The sequence below is a fragment of the Triticum urartu genome, chromosome 5 (assembly GCF_003073215.2).
Source record: "Triticum urartu cultivar G1812 chromosome 5, Tu2.1, whole genome shotgun sequence".
NCBI classification, from domain to species: domain Eukaryota; kingdom Viridiplantae; phylum Streptophyta; class Magnoliopsida; order Poales; family Poaceae; genus Triticum; species Triticum urartu.
Window position 1 is genome coordinate 532,163,678 of NC_053026.1, and position 18,721 is coordinate 532,182,398.

General features: G+C 47.6%; 3 protein-coding genes and 1 non-coding gene across 4 annotated transcripts; 2 read left to right on the forward strand and 2 right to left on the reverse strand.

Moving 5' to 3' along the window:
• Window positions 1-2,986: 2,986 nt before the first annotated feature.
• LOC125510418 (organic cation/carnitine transporter 7-like) lies at window positions 2,987-6,620 on the forward strand. The gene is made up of 6 exons (XM_048675588.1): window positions 2,987-3,126; window positions 3,755-4,023; window positions 4,756-4,993; window positions 5,159-5,696; window positions 5,790-5,992; window positions 6,071-6,620. The coding sequence occupies exons 2-6, from the start codon at window positions 3,755-3,757 to the stop codon at window positions 6,293-6,295; spliced, it is 1,473 nt and encodes a 490-aa protein (XP_048531545.1). The 5' UTR covers window positions 2,987-3,126; the 3' UTR covers window positions 6,296-6,620.
• Window positions 6,621-6,909: 289 nt separating this feature from the next.
• TRNAE-CUC lies at window positions 6,910-6,982 on the reverse strand. The gene has a single exon. It is a non-coding gene; the product is annotated as a tRNA-Glu (tRNA).
• Window positions 6,983-7,247: 265 nt separating this feature from the next.
• On the forward strand, window positions 7,248-11,379 carry LOC125510420 (protein STRUBBELIG-RECEPTOR FAMILY 5-like). Its single transcript, XM_048675590.1, has 16 exons — window positions 7,248-7,344; window positions 7,444-7,582; window positions 7,731-7,802; window positions 7,910-7,975; window positions 8,076-8,147; window positions 8,243-8,314; window positions 8,493-8,564; window positions 8,654-8,722; window positions 8,973-9,038; window positions 9,119-9,339; window positions 9,478-9,728; window positions 10,009-10,274; window positions 10,351-10,471; window positions 10,555-10,691; window positions 10,768-10,924; window positions 11,027-11,379. The coding sequence occupies exons 1-16, from the start codon at window positions 7,248-7,250 to the stop codon at window positions 11,159-11,161; spliced, it is 2,013 nt and encodes a 670-aa protein (XP_048531547.1). The 3' UTR covers window positions 11,162-11,379.
• Window positions 11,380-11,524: 145 nt separating this feature from the next.
• On the reverse strand, window positions 11,525-16,440 carry LOC125510419 (TORTIFOLIA1-like protein 2; the record flags this gene model as incomplete). The annotated part of the gene is given in 8 exon segments (XM_048675589.1): window positions 11,525-11,876; window positions 11,985-12,166; window positions 12,266-12,964; window positions 13,231-13,853; window positions 13,996-14,098; window positions 14,179-14,373; window positions 15,008-15,764; window positions 16,379-16,440. Coding segments are annotated over 7 exon segments (2,490 nt in total). The 3' UTR covers window positions 11,525-11,815.
• Window positions 16,441-18,721: the final 2,281 nt, after the last annotated feature.

An 18,721-nucleotide genomic window follows, 5' to 3' on the forward strand; every position in this document is an offset into this window, starting at 1 on the left:
GGGATTTATTGGAAAGAATTAAATGCAACCTTGAAGATTGGGAACTCGATGAAGGTAGGAATCAGGTATAAATCTTAGGTTTGATTGTGTTAAATCTTTTATGGATACTGCTACTTCTTGAGCTTGCATTGGTTTTTCTCTTGAAGAGGAAAGGGTGATGCAGCAAAGTAGAGTAAGTATTTCCCTCAGTTTTGAGAACCAAGGTATCAATCCAGTAGGAGACAACGAACAAAGTCACCGAATAACTGCACAAACAAACACCAGCTTGCACCCAACGCGATAAAGGGGTTGACAATCCCTTCACGGTTATTTGCAAAGTGAGATCTGATAGACATGGATAAACGGTATAGTAATATTTTTGGTTTATAGACCGGGAAGTAAAAAATTGCAAAAGAAATAGGAAACTAAAATTGTAGATTGAAAACTTATATGATGGAAAATAGACCCGGGGGCCATAGGTTTCACTAGAGGCTTCTCTCAAGATAGAAAATATTATGGTGGGTGAACAAATTACTGCTGAGCAATTGATAGAAAAGCGCAAAGTTATGACGATATCTAAGGCAATGATCATGAATATAGGCATCACTTCCATGTCAAGTAGACCGACTCCTGCCTGCATCTACTACTATTACTCCACACATCGACCGACTCCTACTTGCATCTAGAGTATGAAGTTCATAAGAACAGAGTAACGTTTTAAGTAAGATGACATGATGTAGCGGGATAAACTCAAGCAATATGATGAAAACCCCATCTTGCTATCTTCGATGGCAACAATACAATACGTGTCGGTTCCCCTTCTATCACTAGGATCGAGCACCGCAAGATTGAACCCAAAGCTAAGCACTTCTCCCATTGCAAGAAAAACCAATCTAGTTGGCCAAACCAAATCGATAGTTCGAAGAGACTTGCAAAGATATCAAATCATGCATATAAGAATTCAAAGGAGAATCAAATAATATTCATATATAAGCTGGTCATAAATCCACAATTCTATCGGATCTTGGCAAACACACCGCAAAAAGGTATTACATCGAATAGATCTCCAAGAACATCGAGAAGAACATGGTATTGAGAATCAAAGAGAGAGAAGAAGCCATCTAGCTACTAGCTATGGACCCGCAGGTCTGAGGTAAACTACTCACGCTTCATCGGAGAGGCAATGGTGTTGATGTAGAAGCCCTCCGTGATCGAATCCCCCTCCGGCAGGACGTTGGAAAAGGCCCTAGATGGGATCTCACTGTTACAGAAGGTTGCGTCGGTGGAAAGTGTTTTCGTGGCTCTCCTGGTAGGTTTTGAAACATTTGAGAATATATATGCGGAAGAAATAGGTCGGTGGAGTCATGAGGGTCCCACAAGGGTGGGGGCGCGCCCTCCGTCCTTGTGGGTGCCTCGTGGCTTCCCTGACGTGTACTCCAAGTCCTCTGGATGTCTTCTGGTCCAAGAAAAATTATCGTGAAAGTTCTTATTCTGTTTGGACTCCGATCGGTATTCCTTTTCTGCGAAACTCTAAAACAAAAAAACAGGAACTGGCACTGGGCTCTAGCTAGGTTAATAGGTTAGTCCCAAAAAATCATACAAAATTGCATAATAATGCATATAAAACATCCAAAACAGATAATATAATAGCATGGAAAACAATTAAAAATTATAGATACGTTGGAGACGTATGAGATACCGATGTTTTTCGTGAATTTAGTACTAAATATGGACTTGACTCTGAGATAGTAGCTTCTTTCTGTGAATCATTTGCTACTCGTGTTGATCTCCCTAAGGAGAAGTGGTTTAAGTACCATCCTCCCATTGAAGTTAAAGTAGTAGAACCTATTAAAGTTGAAGAAGAAACTATTACTTGTAATGTTGATCATATTGTTCCTACTGCTTATATTGAGAACCCACCTTTTTCTATTAGAATAAAGGATCATGCTAAAGTTTCAACTGTGGTTCGTAAGAGTTATACTAGAACACCTACACCCCCTGAACAAATTAAAGTTGAATCTAGTATTGCTATGGTTAAAGATCTCTTGGTCGATCATATTGAAGGGCATGTTATTTATTTCTGTGATGAAGCTGCTAGGATTGCTAAACCTGATACTAAAGATAAACATAGAGTTGTGGTTGGCATGCCTATTGTTTCTGTTAAAATTGGAGATCATTGTTATCATGGCTTATGTGATGTGGGTGCTAGTGTGAGTGCAATTCCTTATTCCTTATATAAAGAAATTATGAACGATATTACACCTCCACCAAGAGGGTCTGAACCTGGGTAAACATCGTCTCCCTTGTTCCTGCTACCTCCTACCCTGAGGTCTGACGATTTTGACACCGACACATGGATGGATCTCAGCCTTGCCTGCAGAGCTCATGCTTAGTTTTTAGGTATTTTTAGTCTGTTTAGGGTTTGTGTCCTGTTTAGGAAGGTGAGGCGGCGGCGACTCCCTGAAAATGGAATAAGGTTCTCCCCGCCTAGCCCCCGTCTTGTAGGCGTGTCTCGCGTAGTCGGAGGCGTGTGTGGCGGTGTATCTCACACAGAACTCATGAAATTCGATCGGTGTTTGTCTTCAGTGGATCTGGCCTTTGTTCGTGTGCGTTCGCTTGTCTACAATTTAGATCATTTCTATCTAAGCTTCTCTTCATCAGCGACCGCTGTTGTTTTGGTACGCTAGTCGTTTGGGGTCTTAGCACAAGGACTTCCCAACTGTCTACTACAACATTATTTTCCCTACACCGGTGAGGGAGTGTGATGACGACGATGCGCCTTCGGCTCGCTGCAATGCTTTTAGTCGTTGCTAGGTGACGGTGTACTATGATGGATGTAATTTTTGTTACTCCTTGATGAATATTACTAGATCAGAACTTTTAGCAAATTAAATAGAGGCATAGAGTTTTCTCTAATGAAATAAATTGATATTTTTTAGTCCTTTTGGGTACAATATCCTTAGGCGTAAAGCACACTCATGGTAACCGCTACTTAGGCGTAAAACGGACGTTTTCTTTCCATTTTCGTCGTCATCAGAAAAAAAAAGGAAAAAAAACGAGCCGCCCACACCCGACCCGGTCGTCGCGTCCGTTCCCGGCGACTTGGAGGCCGCCGGCGCCGGCCCCCCTCCTACCTACCCCGACGAGGTACTCTCCCCAACGAGCTCCCTCCGCCCCTCCCCGTCTCCCACTCTCTCCGCCCCAGCCGCCGCGCTCCGTCCTTGTAACACGCTCGATTTGAGCCGGCTCCCGTCCGGCGACGCGCTGCCGGCCCCAGCGAGCAGTCCGGCCTGAATGCGTGACTTGTTCAGCCGAGGATCCGTCGCCCGGACGTGTGACCTAGGTTGCCTAGATTTATAAATCTGATCCGGTGGTCTGGTTATCTTTCTGTTAGCTGTTGACTGTTTGGCAATCTAACTGAAAATCGTTGGGTTAGTTTGTCAGCCATTGTATTCCTTTGGTAGTAGTACGTACAACTTTAGGTCTATTTCTGTGTTGAGCAAGGGGGCTGTCTACACTCTGACAGCATGAATCCCAGAGAGTAGAGTGCTGGTTGGTACTGTCTGGAATTTGCTGTCTTTTGGATTATCAAATCAGAGAAATATGGTCCTTGAGCTTATTTTTACTTCTGATGATGGAGGATCCCAGACTGCACGAATCCCATTTTACTTCTGATGCCGCCTTAATGGAAAAAGAAACTTCTCTGCCAATGCAGTATGATAGCAAACATGAAACCGATTAATCCATGTATCATGTCTGTTTGTTTATTTTTCAGATGGAGGACGGTGTGTCAACTTATACTGTCGATGAGGCGCTGGTGTCCATGGGGTTCGGAAAGTTCCAAGCGTTCGTGCTTGCCTATTCCGGGATGGCCAAGATCTCAGAGGCGATGGAAATGATGCTTCTGTCGTTTGTTGGGCAGTCGGTTCACGCTGAATGGGGCCTTTCTGCACAGGAAGAGAGTTTCATCACAAGTGTTGTATTTTTAGGGATGCTCGTAGGAGCATACTGTTGGGGCTTAGTTTCGGACAACTACGGGAGAAGGTAGGTCCTTTCCTGCTTTTCCATTGTTTATTTATTGGAAATTTGTCTTTCAAATACATCTACCCTAACAGCGGAATTTATGCTGTGGAATTTAGCTAGGCATACACAATTGAGCCAAGTAATGTTTTGGAATGATTCTTAATTAATACTATGGGCATAAAAATATATTCTTTCACTTGATAACTTTAGTCTAGTTTAGTTGAGTTTGACTAATTAAGATGTCTTCCAGGAAAGGCAGGCTGATATAATCCCTGTCTATGGTAGAGCTTGCCGGCACGATAGGATAACTCTCAAGTTGAGAGCCAAGAGGTTGCTATATATGGGATGTAGGTTGGGAATCTCCATACCAGACTAGTTACGTTGAATCTGCATACCAGACTAGCTAAGTGTAACTAATTAGGATGTCTTCCAGGAGGGGCAGGCTAATTAGGATGTCTTCCAGGAGAGGCAGGCTAATATAATCCCTGTCTATGGTAGAGCTTGCCGGCACGATAGGATAACTCTCAAGTTGAGAGCCAAGAGGTTGCTACATATGGGATGTAGGTTGGGAATCTTCATACCAGACTGGTTACGTTGAATCTGCATACCAGACTAGCTAAGTTTAACTAATTAGGATGTCTTCTGGGAGAGGCAAATAAATACATTTTTAGGATATCTATTTTTGTCTGTAGTTCATATTTTGCATGCTGTAAGTATATTCTTCCTCATTGTTGCTACTTCGTACTTCTCCAGGGTTGGGTTCAACTTCACAGCCCTTGTAACCGGTGGGGCAGGTCTTCTCAGTGCCTTCGCGCCAAACTATTCATCTTTGATTGTACTAAGATTTTTTGTTGGTGTTGGACTGGGTGGTGGACCAGTTCTATCTTCTTGGTTTCTAGAGTTTGTCCCTGCTCCTAACCGAGGAACTTGGATGGTCATCTTCTCAGCATTTTGGACCATTGGCACAATACTGGAAGCTTCGCTTGCTTGGGTAAGTTCCTGCATTTTTGCAAAAGTAATACCATTGTCTGAGTGATCTGGTGAATTCTTGTTGGCACAATAGATCAAACCACACGAACATTCACTCTAATTTGTAACTGTACTATTTAAAAAACAGACACGGCAATTTGCAGGCACTAATCCGCTTAATTTGCAGGCTGTGATGCCAGCTTTTGGCTGGAGGTGGCTGCTAGCGCTCTCATCATTGCCATCATTTGCCCTACTACTCTTCTACCCATTGACACTCGAGTCACCAAGATACCTATGCATGAAGGGCAGAATAGCTGATGCAGTGCATGTTATGGAAACAATGGCACGAGTAAACCGTGTAGCTCTCCCTTCTGGACGGCTTAGTGCTGGCAATCGAGTGGAGCTCCACGAGATGGCAGATTCTGCAGAATCTGCACAGTTGGTTTCAGCTAGGAAAACCAACTCTGTCGATCACGCCAGCAAACCTGGGATTGGGGGCCTGAATGCCATCTTAAGGCTTTTGTCCCCAAATCTAATTAGATCGACTCTTCTTCTTTGGACTGTATTCCTCGGTCTCGCCTTCTTGTACTACGGTCTTGTTCTGCTAACCTCAGAGCTGAGTCATGGAAATATGATCTGTGGCTCAGAAGGAGCAGTAACAGTTGAAACAACCCACTCAACTGATGTTAATCTCTACAGGAATGTATTCATCACTAGCTTTGGAGGTATATATGCTTTCTCCTATGGCCAATCATTTTTCCTTTGACCTATCCTTCCCTAGAGTATACTTCTCATTCACGGCATGTTGATCGACGCAGAGGTTCCTGGCCTTATTCTGTCAGCCGCCATCGTGGACAAGTTCGGACGCAAGCTCTCGATGTCCTTGATGCTTTACGTCAGTTGCCTGTGCATAGCTCCTCTCATGTTTGCTCAGACGGAATCCCTGACAACCGTCTTCCTGTTCGGAGCGCGCATCTGCATCTCCGCCAGCTTCATCGTCCTGCACATCTACGCCCCTGAGGTTTGTCCATGCCATAGCAGCACCCTGTATTCTGCTAAATCTCTTTTGTGAAACGTCTCACACCGTCGCCTCTTGCAGATATACCCAACTGCCGTGAGGGCGACAGGTGTGGGGTTCGCGAGCTCCATCGCCCGCTTCGGCGGGATCCTGTGCCCGCTTGTGGCCGTCGGCCTGGTGCACGCGTGCCACCAGACCGCGGCCATCGCGGTGTTCATCACGGTGATGCTCGTGTCGGCCGTGGCCGTGTCCTACTTCCCCCTGGAGACGAGCGGGCGGAAGCTGAGCGACCACATCGCGGCATAGGGCGGGATACCTGACAATGACATTGCTGCTGCTGCAGCAGGTGCTGCTGTGAGCATTTGACTCTCCAGATACACAGGGTACTACAGAGCTGGCGCCAGGGACGGAAGCCGTTCAGTTTCTTTCCTTTTTTTAGGCCATTGTTTCCCTCTGCAAGAGCATATACATATATAGAGAATAGAAAGGGAAGGAGTAAAGGTGATTTCGGGTTTCTGGATGTTATTGTTGAATTACCCTGGTTTTCAGTAGATGATAACTATGTACAATGATATTATGACTTCTTCGAGGGGGAGATACAATGCTGATGATATGTAATTTCCGTTTTGCCTGCGCCTGCATTTGATTTTATCCAAACCCACCTGCTTCATCTAGCAGAGAAATTAGTTTCTGCATTTTGGTCCATCAATCATTGTATTCCTCCATTATAATTTTTTTTCCTTAGTTTAATTTGTGCACACAATATGCTCTCTGACTCCTACCATTTGACGTATTTCCCTGCTTTGCAAAAAAAAAAAACTTGTTAGCATGATTAAAATGTAGGAAAGAAAGATTACTAACATGGCTAAAAATGTTGCATTTCTACAGTAGCTAAAATGAGAAGGAAAAAATATTAAAAATTCCGTCGCCGGGACTTGAACCCGGGTCTCTCGGGTGAGAGCCGAGTATCCTAACCACCTAGACTACGACGGAGCTTGTTGACACTGATCTGGGTTAGCTCTTGTATCAATTGGACCATACAGGTCAGGTGAGACGCCCCATGGGAGAGAGATGGGACCTTCAAAACGAGGGGCTTCCCGCCACTCTCGCCGCCCGGCCGGCGCCATCTTCCCCACCCTCCTCCCGCCTCCCTCCCAATTTTAGAAACCCACATCCACATGCCCATGAGCGAGAGGAGGAGAGGTGACCTCCTCCTGCATGCTCCCCCCTGACAGGCCCGGTCCTCTGCCCACCCGCCATGGCCCGTCCACGGCGGCCGTTCGCCGCCCTCCTCCTCCTCCTCCTCCTCTCCGCGGTGGTCGCCGTCGCGGTGGCCAAGACCGACCGGGCCGACGGTGAGCGAGAGAGACCGGGAATTTCTCTCCCGTTTCCTGCCTTGTGAACATTACAATGCTGAAGAACATTTTGTGCGTTTTACCGCCATGTTTCACCAGTGGAGGCGCTGAACGTGCTCTTCACCAGCATGCACAAGCCGTCCAAGCTGGACAACTGGAAGGCCGACGGCGGCGACCCCTGCGACGACGACGACGGCTGGAGAGGGGTCGACTGCAGCGACAATTCCGTCACCAAAATGTAATAACCGCCAAACAAAGGGGATCAGGAAATTTCCTGCTCAAGACCATCGTGAAATCTCAAGCTTCCTTTGTCATCCATCCCCTTCTTCCTCACACAGAATGTTTAACAGCTTTGTTTTGTGGCTTGATCGCTCTGCATGGAGCAGTGACCTGTCGGGGCTCGACCTCACCGGCAACCTCGGCTTCCAGCTGTCCAGCCTCAAATCAGTAACCAAATTGTGAGTCATGCCCAACTGTGAACCCAAATCTTCTCTCCGGTTCATCGACCGCCGCCGCCGTTGGTTGCGCAACTTAGTTCAGCTTTCCCTTCTTTTGCGTAGCACAGCGATGTGAGCGACAACAAGCTCAGCGGCGAGATCCCCTACTCGCTCCCACCCAACCTGGTTCAGCTGTAAGTTCATTTTCCTGGGCTTTTTTCCTTCCATAGTTGCTGTTGGCACGGGTAATCCCAGTAGTTAAACCAGTGTGTTTTATGATATGTTGTGATACAGAAACCTGCAAGGGAATGCGTTTACCGGCGGGATTCCCTATTCGGTATCTCAGATGTCTGATCTAGAGACACTGTAAGAACCTATTTCATGCTGCCGTCTTTTTTTCCGATGATGATTGTTTTTCCTGAATGGATCGGTCACCAAACTGCCTTTTCAATGGACCGCAGAAACGTCGGAAGCAATCACTTAAGCGGGCAGTTGACGGACATGTTCACGCAACTTCCAAAGCTCTCGACAATGTAAGTTATGCATACCAAATTCAGTGTTCATTGTAGTATTAACCCCTTGATAAATTTACCACAACTCTACTAGTTTGTTGGTAATGTCGCGGTAACAGAGATTTAGCCTGTGATGCTTGATTTGACCAGAGCTCATTAATTTTCTTCTTACAGTAAGCAATTCTATTTGTGTCATCAGGGATCTCTCTGACAACCGCCTCTCCGGTAACCTGCCCCAGAGTTTCCAGCACCTGACAGGCCTCAAGACACTGTAAGGCAACTGGATTTTTAGGAACTTCGTTGGCTATTTCTCCTTTGGATCAACAAATGACTGTCAATCTTTTCAAAATATATATCCAGGAACTTGGAGAGCAACCAGTTCACTGGCCATGTCGACGTTCTGGCCAAACTTTCTTCTCTGGAGGATCTGTAAGTATACCCCGAGTAAATACTGCCACCTCAAACCAATTTTATCGCCATGGTTAAAAGTGTATGCTTCTGGTTAATTACTTCAACATGGAAATGCAAAAGAAGCAGTGTTGTTAATATAAATGCATGTAAAAATAATTCTTAATTTTGCTTACTTTACTTGAAAAGGTACTGATTCAAATCCATATATTTGCATGAGTGTGATGATTCAGAACTAAGCTAGAACGGTTTTCCTCCCTTTGTGCTCAAGGAATCTGCAGAACAACAAGTTCACCGGGTGGATTCCAAGTAAACTGAAAAAAATCGACAGCCTCAAGTAAGTGGTACCTGCACCCAACATTGCTCCTTTTGCACTACAATTTCATCAGTTCTGACAGTGCTAACTACATTCTCAAGGACTGGTGGGAACCAGTGGTCATCCGGGTCGGCTCCTCCTGGGATGGAGAAGGGGTCTTCGGCGGGAGCCTCATCGAGCGAAGAGAGTGACGTCGGGATCAACGGTTTCTTTATCGGAGCAATGATCATAGCTGTGCTCCTTGCAGCTGTTATTCTCTTGTCAGTGTTGCAGATGAAGCGATCCTCTCCCATCTCGTCTCATTACTACATGGACGAGTCAGGTCAGAACCGACAATTTACGTTCCTTTCGACAAGAGCACGTTTACTGATGCAAACACTAGTGTTTGCAGGTACTTCTACATTTTGGCTTGGGATAATAAGGGTTCTTGTCTTCCCTTTTGCAGGCCATTCTTCAATAGTCAGCATGAAGCCGCTGGAAAAATCGACGTCGATTGACAGTGTAACACTGCCTTCTGTGCCTTACAAGACGATGAACGACAATAAGTTTCAGATCATGCTAAACAATTCTAGGCGGATCTTGGAACCGATCAGCCTGCTGACCTACTCATCGTCAGAGCTACAAGCGGCCACTGGCAACTGGCACGGTAGCAGGATAATAGGCCAGGGAACGGTCGGCCGGGTTTACAAGGCAAAATATGCCAACGGACAGGTAGGTCCTCATGATTTCCCTCCAAATTCAGAGAAAAATAAACTATCCCACAATATCATCTCGAGAAGTCAACGTTGCCTAGAACTTATAGTTTCATCTACAAAATGGTGTCAGATATGCATATAAAACATGTTGCAGCAAAATGCTGTTGAACTGAATGTTTTTGGCAGTTTATTTCTGTCAAGTGGCCTGACGAAAAATGCTTGGAGAGTCAAGAGGCCTGAACATGATGACCATGTCCCGTAATCGAAGCTTATTGTTTACCGTGATGATTTTTCAGGTGCTGGCTATCAAGAAGTTTGACCCGCTGAGCTTCTCAGAGAGAAGCGACTTTGTGGAGCTTGTCACCTGCATTTCCAGGCTGCGCCAACCGAGCATCTGTGAGATTGTGGGCTACTGCGCGGAGCCCGGGCACTACATCATGGTGTATGAGCACCATATGAACGGGTCCCTCCATGAGTTCCTGCATTTGTCAGACGATTACAGCAAGCCTCTCACCTGGGATACCCGCGTTCGGATCGCTCTCGGTACAGCTCAGGCTCTGGAGTAAGTTGACAAGCAACACTGAAGCATAGTGAGTTCATAAGATAATTAGGATGCTAAAGGTTTTGTTTCTGTTTAGGTACCTGCATGAGATCTGCTCGCCTCCGATCATCCACAAGAACATAAAGTCATCCAATGTCTTGCTCGACGCCGACCTCAACCCTCACCTCTCCGACTGCGGCCTCGCATTCTTCTACGAGGTTTGCTTGTTTGCGCCATGAGATAACGATTTTCACTTGCTCGTAGAATGAGGGCAATCTTCTGACATGGAAATTCTCTGCAGGATCCAAACGAGAGCTTGGGGCCAGGGTACAGTCCCCCGGAGTGCACAAGGCCATCGGCTTACACGATGAAGAGCGACGTGTACAGTTTTGGTGTGGTCATGCTCGAGCTATTAACCGGCCGGAAGTCCTACGATAGGTAAAGCAAGCAGTTGTTTCCTGCAAAATTCCTGTGAACTGAAATGGTAATATGTGAGCTGTTGTCTGATCCCCAGCTCAAAGCCGATAAATGAGCAGTCCTTGGTCAAGTTTGTGACGCCGCAGCTCCACGACAGCGATGCCCTGGGATCGGTGGCAGACCCGGCCCTGCGCGGCCTGTACCCGCCCAAGGCGCTGTCCCGCTTCGCCGACGTGATCACCCGCTGCGTCCAGGTTCAGCGCTCTCACTGAAATCCTCAGAAAAACTGATCAATTCTCGCATGTAAAATTAAATCTGAAAACTGCTCTTTGTTGGTGGCTGCAAAATGCCTGCAGTCTGACCCACGGTTGCGGCCGCCCATGTCAGAGGTGTCACAGGAGCTCACCGGCTGCGTCCAGCGCAGCGCCAGCAGCAGGAGGGGCGGCGGCCTCTACAGCGCGTCAATGCGCAGCGACATCTCGGATTGGTGATGCCCGTCCATCTGAATATACTTACTAGAACAGCATATGAGGGTAAGCAACACTGGTTAAGCTAGACAATGTAAAAAGTGAGTGTATGTGAGTGTGGGTGCTACATTTTTCTACTGTAGTGAAATGTGTCATGTTTGAAAATGTAGTGAACATGTAACTGCACTGAGTTCTTCTTTCCCCGTGTGTTTACCCATGTAAAGAGAGCGCATGTAAGCAAGTCTGATACTTCACTGAAAAGAAAGCTTTTGGGCAAGCATAAGTAGGTAGTAACATCAAAGATCATCAGCACTGACATTTTGATCACAACATAAACTCACAAGCTCGTTGATCACCTCTCGCAAGAGAGCAAACACCACACAAGGCTAACACAGCAAGCGCCATCTCGGCATTCTTCTTCTAATACACAATGACACGCACTACGACGAGTGTTCGAGAAAAGAAAACGAAAAAGGCTACAACAACCACCACCTCTTCTGAGACCTAGTACACATATGATTAGCTAGCAAACCACTACTACTGACTTGCATACGGTAATCGAGACCTAGTATACATCGTCGCGACAAGAAAAGAAAACAATCTCACTAGAACACCACTGCAAGGACATTGTTTGATGCCTCGACACACATTAGGGTCACATCACAAGGAAGAAGTACTTCACATCACGGTGGCCATGACGACGGATTCGCTTCCCCTGGATACTCTGGTTGAGATTTTCCTGCAACAGCAGAATGGATGCATCCATCAGTAAAACAGGAAACCAAAATTGGGTGGCAGAAACTGGTGGAGCACTTGCTAGTCACTGTCCATGGACGATGTGGATTACCTGCATGGGGCGGCCTCACAAGCCTTGGTCAGTTTAAATGCAAGCTGCACGATGGCGATTCTGACGGCTGGTTCTGTGGATCCGCTGGTTGCTGCTTCCTCCAGTGCAGCAAGGAACTCCCTCTGTGCTCTCGCGGACACAAAGACTTGGCTCGGCTTGTAAACCGTGCTTAGATCCACCACCTGGGCGGACACACACAAATCAGCAAATGCACAACTGTAGTTCTTCAGACATGGAGATGATTGCAGGTATAAACAGATTGCTACTAGTACTTAGCTTACCTGCTGAATCCAAGGTAGGGCCAAGTCAAATAACTTTGTGCCAAGGAACTGGCCAGCAATAACCCTTAAAAGTTCATTTGCCGTTTCACGCGACAGCTTGTCAAGAACAGGCCCAGTTCTGTCCATCAGGTCAATCAGATCATCAGAATCACCATAGCTAAGGGCTTCAGCATATGCAGGCTCCATGCCGTCAGCACCGCGAAACTCGCCAGCCTGATTAGAAGCACACAATGCATTTTGCAGATCAGACTGATCACATGGACTCGTAAATGGAACCGGGAAGGTCCCCTTGACCCCAGATGCTCGACCCCTCACTAAACTTGGAATGTAACTTTCCTCTGAGCTCCCAGCCCCAGGCTTCATAACTCTGTTACGAGCATGGGCCTTCAGAAATTCATGACCCTCTTTTACACAAGTGCTCATGCCCTTAGATGGTAGATCGTGAGCCCACTTCTTCTCTTGTTTCAAATGAGGAATTGTTGGTGGCCTAAAGTTGGCATCAACGGATGATCTAGGTGTTGAATTAGAAAGCCTGGGTGAAGAAGAGACACTCTGGTTCTTAAAACCCTTGGAGCCAGGAAGTTGATAGCGGCTTTCACTCTGAGTAATTGTATACACAGTTTTGTCTACAGCATACTCCAAATTGTGTACTTTTGAGTTCAGCACTGACATGTTCTCCACAGAATTCGACATGAACTCCTACAAGAAACAGGTGAAAAAAAGTGAGTGCGCTTTTGCTCCACAGTAGTTAGTACAAAAAAGGTGCTTGGGAAGGCAATTCTTTGCAGTACATCTTTACATACGTGGTTTGTTCATAAGTATTTGTATACAGCACAGCATTTTTTCCATGTGAAGAATATGCATTATTTTTCTATAAATCATAGATAATGCTATCAGATCACATAGATAAACATTGTGTAAATTGGGCAAGTATAGAAAGGAGTTAATTCAACAAGATGACTCACCTGCAAAAGATCAAAAAGATTTGCTTGCTTCCTTTCCATCTCTTGTAGTTGCTTCCTAATAAGGGCTAGTTCTTTTGTCGCACTCAGACAACAAGTATGTGTGCCATGTGAAGTGACATCTGTAACAGTGGAGTCTATGCTCTTGGTCTCTCGGGCCCTAGGGCAAAGCTCAGTGACATCTTCAGTGACTTCCAGAGCAGAGGTGACATGCTTCGTCTCATAGCTCCTGCTGGCTACTTCTGATAAAGAGGAGCATTCTTGTTTATCATCCATAGGGTCATAGTCAGACTTGATGTCTTCATCTACAATTCCATAAGGACTTCCTTTTGCATATTTCAACATGCGGTTGCTGCCATATCCCTTTTTCACTAGATCTGGCACTGTATTCTGCTTAGGGACTGATATTTCCACATGCCAGTCACTTGACTTCAAATGCTGCTGATTTGAGGCATTGTTTTGAGGTATCTTGTTGACAGACAATGGGGATCTCTTCTTTACCGAAGTGATAGAACTGCCACTGACAACAGATGCTGAAGGTGTAGGCTCAACTCTCCTAAAAGAAGTCGCTCTTGATCCACCATCATGTACACTTCTGGCATCATTATGGTCGCCAAAAAAGTTTTCTGCCAGGGAAGAGAAGATTTCAGTACACATAATAGAAACAAATCTAATTATGTTAGTTGAGTTAATGCTTCAAAACAAAGTATTGCATCTGCTTTCCTGCACATTAGACAAACAGTGAGTTATTATTAAAGGAATATATACCTTTTGTGGATGATCCAGCTTCTGATGGTTCAGGAGTCTCAGACCCTGGAATAGCTTTCCACAACTGTATGGCATGGGTAATAGCATCACGCACCGGTTTTACCTATCATAGGAAGCACAAACATTACTATAGCATATGCAAAAAAAATGTCACTGCATCAATTTCACGATGTGTGTACCTACCTTGTCAAATTTACAGCGTTCAAGGGATCGAAGGCAGGAAGTTCTGAAAGACGCAACCAAATATCCAGAGCTGACAGCAATACTTGAAAGAGCTAGAGAAGCTGCTTTCCTTGTAGTCCAGTCACTACTCTTCAGGGAATCCATAATACTTGTTAGTGCTGATGATAAAGCCTGCTCTGTAGAAGCACCTTCAGCCTACAAAAATTAGAACATCAACAGAATGCTAAGGTCAATCTCAAGTTACAACTTACAACATAAAATTGAAGATGAAGATAAATAGATAATCACTCTGCTTCTAGAAAATATATATTGTCTGAATTTCCAGCAGAAATAGATGCCAAGCATACTAGCAGTGTGAAGCATACTCGGAGTGAACAAGCAGCAGCGACACCCGACTTTAAAAGGCAAGCTAGATGTATTTTGTGTGACAAGCTGCTGAGCAGCCATTATATCACAGGTGCTCTGTTATTACAAACTGCTGAGCAGCCATTAAACAACAGCTACCCTGTTATTACAATGCAGCATGCTTCCTTCCCATGATACTACTACTAATCACCAGTACTAATTTATGGCAATTAATGATGCATGCCATGACTACAAAATCGTTCAACTACCTAGACCATGTTCTGATAAAAATGATGGACCAGAATGGCTAAATACATACTAAGAAACTAAAGATGATAAAAGCAAAGCCCTCATCTCAGCTAAACAAGCAAGGTAATCATGCCAAAATAGAGAGAACATATATGCAGTAGTGCTGCTAGAGTGCTAGTGCATGAAGGGGTTCAATTACAATGCAAGTATTGATATAGGAGAGCAGGAGAGGGACCTGAACAATGCTTCTGAGCAGCTCGATCACGGCGGGCTTGGCCATGAAATGCGGGTTCTTGAGGATCTTAACAACACGGACAAGCATCTGCGGCAGAACAGGGCCAGGGAAGTAGCTGCTCTCATCGATGACCTTGGCCAGGCAGAGCGCGGCCCCGGCCTGGACATACCTGTTCTGCTCGCCCAGCGACTCGAACAGCGGCCGCACCAGCGCGACCAGCGCGGCGCCGCCGTCCCCGAACTCCCTGGCGCACGCCGAGAGGGTGCCGCAGGTGTCGACGCACGCGTCCCGGACGACGGAGTCGGCGTCCTTGAGGCGGCGGACGACGCTGGCGACCAGCTTGGGCATGTGCGGCGCCAGCAGGGCCCCGTGCGACCGCGCCAGCGCGCCGATGGCCTTGACGCACTCCTTGCGCACCGCGCTCTTCTGGTCCGCGTCGGTGTCGATGACGCAGGAGAGGAAGGGGCCGACCATGTCCGGGGCGAGGGCGTCGACGGTGGCGTGGAGCTCGCTGAGGCCGATCTGGTAGGTGTCCCTGTCGGCGATCTTGTTGAGGGCCTGGAGCAGCCTGTGCTTGAGCTCGAACGCCGCCTTGCCCTTGGACGGGGCGGCCGTGCTGGACTTCATTTCGGCGGCGGGGCGACGAACTGGCGGGGGTCGGTCTCAGTGGCGGGTGCAGAAGGGGGCGGATGTCTTCATCTTCCCCTGAGGCTGAGGGCTGGGGGTGGTAGCTCCAACGCCACCCATGGCTTGATCCCTGCAAAGCAATTTGAAATCGAGCACAGTGAGATTCAAAATTTTAACAAGTGACAACAAATCGTGCACCGGGATTCAGAAATCAACTGAAACTGAAACAGGGAGCAACTGAATGGAAACCAGCCGGACAGAGTACTAGACTAAATCGATACGGACTGAGCTGACAGAAATCGCAAATGCATCATCCAACCATCCATCGCCGGCACATGTATGTGGAGCTTGAGCTTGCTGCGGCGTACCAGCAGCAGAGCACCCGCCCACCCCACCCCCAAACGTACGGCTAAACCCCTAGAAAAGGCCACCATAGGGGTCGAACGAATCTCAGCAACGCCGCGTCAGAATCTGAACTGAACGCGCGGCAGCCCGCGAATCGGGGCACAAATCGGAGCCCCCCCAGTACTAGACTACCCCGAAGATGACAAGATGACGCCGCGCACGAACAGTGTCATTTTCCCTCCCTCGCCTCGGAGCAGAACCGCAGGGAGCAGCTAGAGCACGGCGCACGCGAGTCGCTCCGGATTCGAACTTCCTCTTAGCTTGGCTGGCACGGCAGCAGAGGGCGGCGAGAGGCCGCTGGCGAGGAGAGGATGGAGGCAGGAAGGGAGCGGCACTTACAGCGCGCTCCGCCCGTGGGTCTCCGCCGCGAGAGCTGCCTGCCTGTGCCTGGGGAGAGAAGCCTCCGATCCGGCCCCTTCTCCTTCCGCTTCCACCAGCAGCAGCGGGGATTTGAATTCGAACTGCGGTAGGTAACCAGGCCAGGCCAAGCCAAGCCAGCGAGCGGTGAAAATGGCAGCGTGCGTGCCGTGCCCTCTTTCTTTAACCTTTTTCCCTCTTTTACTTTCCCGTGCGCCCCTCTTTTTCGGCGAGGAGGGCGGCCGCCCCGAGGCAGGTGCTGCGGTGACGAGTGACGACCCGCTGGACTGGTCAGGGACGCGGGGGGAGGGGCGGCAGGCCGGGATTTCGAATTTCGCGGACGACGACGTGGCGGCTCCGTGCGGAACGGAACGTGCCCGCCGCTGCGACCGCGTCTGTCCGGAGAGACGACGCTCCCTCCCTCGGGGAGGCGGGGGCGGGGCCCGCGTGCAAGAGGCACAGCACAGTAGGTGGAACGGAAGGAAGACGCCAAAACTAGCGAGCAGTGGAACGGAGTGACGCCACTGGGTCACACGGCTTGCACAGCCTGCTTTGCCGGCCTAGGTAGGACCCGACCGCGCATTCAATTCAAATCTACATAAACGTCTGCTCCGGTCCAACTAAAAATGGTTAAATGGAGTGCTGACTACTGCTGATGAGTCACTCGTTTTTTGAAATCTCAATAGGGATTTGCTTGTATTCTGAAATATATATATATATATATATATATATATATATTTTTGGAATTTTTCAAGTGCCACGCCCCACTCCATAAAATTCCTAGGTCAGCCCCTGACCATAGGTTCAGGTTGAAAATGCATGGGATGTGCACGCTAAGAGCATCTACAGCCAGGCTTGATAAATCCGGTCCTTCATACGCCCTCAGGCGTGTCCACGGACATCGCCCACCGGCACCTCATATGTTTGGCCACACATCCAAATATCTCAAATGCCGATCCTCCAATACATGCGATCCATGCACGTCGATTATATCATACAAATTGTCTGAATTCAACCGTTCGAAACAAAGCAAAGCAAATCATAGCTCAACAAATTGGACATGCCAAAATAAAATCAATGTCCGGGCATGAGGGATGGCTTCGGATCACTGCCGGGCGCCATCCATGGCACCTGCTCCGAGCCCAGGCGAAATGTGTCTTGCTCCGCCTGCATCCTAGCCGCATGATCCGCTGCAGCCCTCGCCGCCTCGTACTCCCTACGGTCGTTGATCTCCTTCTTCTTGTCCGCAAGCCACTTCTTTTCATGTTCATCCAAGAGGGTTTCGTCCGTCAACATGATTTTCGCATCCTTCGCGTCCCGTGCGAGTTGCAACCTCTCCTTCTCAAGCTCAATCTCCCCAAATGTATTGGCCTTCTCGAGTTCCCATTTGATCGCCGCCTCTTGCTTCTCCAACTCGATCTTCTCCCTCTCAATTTCCAGCTTCTTCTCCGCCCTCTTCCGGCCCCACTCCATCCTCTCCTTTTGCACATCCAACATGAGCTTGTACCTCTCCTCTTTCTTGTTCTCCATTACCGAAAAAAATGTCTGTCCATGTGGACGACTTTTTTGTAGTCGTGGGGCTCATGCCTTCTCCCACTTGTTTTCCATGACTTGTCGGTTCTCCTTTGGCACGGTGGCTCTTCCATTCGTGATGACGACATCGTCCTCTTCATCGTCCAACCCAGTTGATTGATGGGAGCTTGAGCCATCATTCCTCTTCTTGGCAGACTTGAGATCGGCCACAAGTTTTGTCCACTTCGACTTGCCATTCAATATGATCCAACAATGGCTAAAAGGCAAACGGCTTCTTCTCCACATCGTGATACAAAGTGGCCACCACCACTATCTAGCAAACAACACATGTATGAGCATGAGAATGCAAACACAAGAAGCATATGCAAATGACGACAAGATGAGCTTATGTGAGTTGCCACTCCCATCCCACTTTGAGGGTGTTTGGTCACTTGTGAGTAGTACCCGACTTGTCCACTTGTCGTTGAATGATCCCCCATCGATGTTGGAGAGATGCCACATTGGAGTGCTCACGATAGGGTGCGGCTCCACATGCTCCTTTTGTTCGTGATACTCCTTCCAAATCTTCTCCAAATACGCGTTCCCCTTTTGCTCGGTGCCGCATATTGGATCCATTGCCGTGGCCAACCAAGCTTTGACCAACAAGATGTCCTCAAATCTTGAGATTGTCGGACCTCTTGCCTCTTCTACTTCTTCTTCTTCTTCTTCCTACTCGGATCGGGATCGCATGTTGTCCCAATTTCAAATCCGGTGGTGCCCTCCAATTCATACTCCATTTCGGTCGGATCTTTA

Bases quoted from the DNA above. Each gene is read 5' to 3' on its own strand.
- LOC125510418 (XM_048675588.1), top strand. From the start codon at position 3,755: ATGGAGGACGGTGTGTCAACTTATACTGTCGATGAGGCGCTGGTGTCC. The intron at 4,024-4,755 runs GTAGGTCCTTTC...GTACTTCTCCAG, and splicing joins TCGGACAACTACGGGAGAAG to GGTTGGGTTCAACTTCACAG. The intron at 5,697-5,789 runs GTATATATGCTT...TGATCGACGCAG, and splicing joins ATTCATCACTAGCTTTGGAG to AGGTTCCTGGCCTTATTCTG.
- LOC125510420 (XM_048675590.1), top strand. From the start codon at position 7,248: ATGGCCCGTCCACGGCGGCCGTTCGCCGCCCTCCTCCTCCTCCTCCTC. The intron at 8,723-8,972 runs GTAAGTATACCC...TTTGTGCTCAAG, and splicing joins CTTTCTTCTCTGGAGGATCT to GAATCTGCAGAACAACAAGT. The intron at 10,472-10,554 runs GTTTGCTTGTTT...AATTCTCTGCAG, and splicing joins GCCTCGCATTCTTCTACGAG to GATCCAAACGAGAGCTTGGG.